The sequence below is a fragment of the Solanum tuberosum genome, unplaced genomic scaffold (genome assembly GCF_000226075.1).
Source record: "Solanum tuberosum cultivar DM 1-3 516 R44 unplaced genomic scaffold, SolTub_3.0 scf00552, whole genome shotgun sequence".
NCBI classification, from domain to species: domain Eukaryota; kingdom Viridiplantae; phylum Streptophyta; class Magnoliopsida; order Solanales; family Solanaceae; genus Solanum; species Solanum tuberosum.
Genome location: NW_006239481.1, coordinates 165,630 through 166,967, shown reverse-complemented (window position 1 = coordinate 166,967; position 1,338 = coordinate 165,630). Strand labels below are relative to the sequence as shown.

Sequence of the window (1,338 nt, the reverse complement as noted above, 5' to 3'; positions counted from 1 at the left end):
CAAATTTTTATACGAATATCGAACCGAAACAATAAAATCAACGGTCCAAAATTCTATAGGTAATTACCAAGTGCTTCAATTTCTTCCACTCTGGTTCTCCCACTTATTCCGCAAGGCATATCCGTGCACCCACGCGCACGCGGAACTGTAGAAAGTTATTCCCACTTCCATCAAAATTTCACTTTTCCTAAAATACCCCTACCCACTCCTTAAATACAAACATACAGTTTTCTCCCATTCACCACAAACTCTGTTTCATTCCAAGAGGGAACAATGAAAATGAAAGCTGGTGGCTATTCCTTCTCGTTCAAGAGACTAAGTAAGAAGGCAGTCGCCGGAACTGTTGGTTCTGAAGTAGGTACTCATGCCGGAGATCATCATGATTCCTTAACTCAGCCCCCACCGCCGCCGCATCGGCAGTCGTCGTTACGGTGGCGATTCAAAAATATGTCTTCTGGATTGAGGTGGAAGAGTAAAAGGCTTTACAAATTGCGATACTGGTTCGTTGATTGCTTACTCTTCAAAATCATTTCTGTATTTGAAGCCATTTTTCTCGTCTCTGCTTTGGCTTTCTTCTACCTCTGCTTCGGCTGCCATATCTAGATTCTTCCATAATTCAAAAATTAGCTTACATAACAGTGAAGAAATGTTGAAATTAGATTTATTTTGTTGAGGTTTATGTAATGATTAATCGTATAGAGAAAGTTAGTGGACTAATTTGCGTTACTAACTTAGAGATTCTTTTGTAATGTAATCTTAATTAATTAAGTATTATTCTTTACTTCAATTAGTCCTAGATATTTTCGCCTTGTTCTTTGTTCTTCCCGTCTCTTTCGGTCACGATACAATGCTATTGAAGATATGTGAAGCCACGATCTATAGATATATAATCAAATTTTACAATATATTTAATATAATATAGATTTAAAAAAATCTAAAAATGAACAAAATCGAGACAAGTCCAAGTGAAATCACAAATCAGGACAATTTTTTGGAATTAATGGAATTTGTTTTTTTTCTATGAGATGGATGCGTAGATATTTCAGGAAAGATATTAAAAATAAAATTATACAGATATTTATGCTAGATAAAATGAGGAGGATGTCTCCAAAAGATCGTGTTTGTGAAAATACACTAAATATGTTATAATTAATAATACTCTAATTTTTAGTGTATAAGGTCATTTAATTTTTTAGTATCTACGAATAACGTTTAGTAGATATATTTTGAACTATAATATTATTGTGCTGGATACTATCTAACGAACAAGTCATGAAAAATGCTCTGATAAATATATACTTTTGCGTGGTTTCTAATCTAATTTTCAGTTATAACCCT

General features: G+C 33.6%; 1 protein-coding gene across 1 annotated transcript; it reads left to right on the top strand.

Moving 5' to 3' along the window:
* The first annotated feature begins 258 nt into the window (after nucleotides 1–258).
* Nucleotides 259–787, top strand: LOC102591770 (uncharacterized). Its single transcript, XM_006365504.2, has one exon. It carries the CDS (start codon nucleotides 274–276, stop codon nucleotides 601–603), a length of 330 nt encoding a protein of 109 aa, XP_006365566.1. The 5' UTR covers nucleotides 259–273; the 3' UTR covers nucleotides 604–787.
* The last annotated feature ends 551 nt before the right edge of the window (nucleotides 788–1,338 follow it).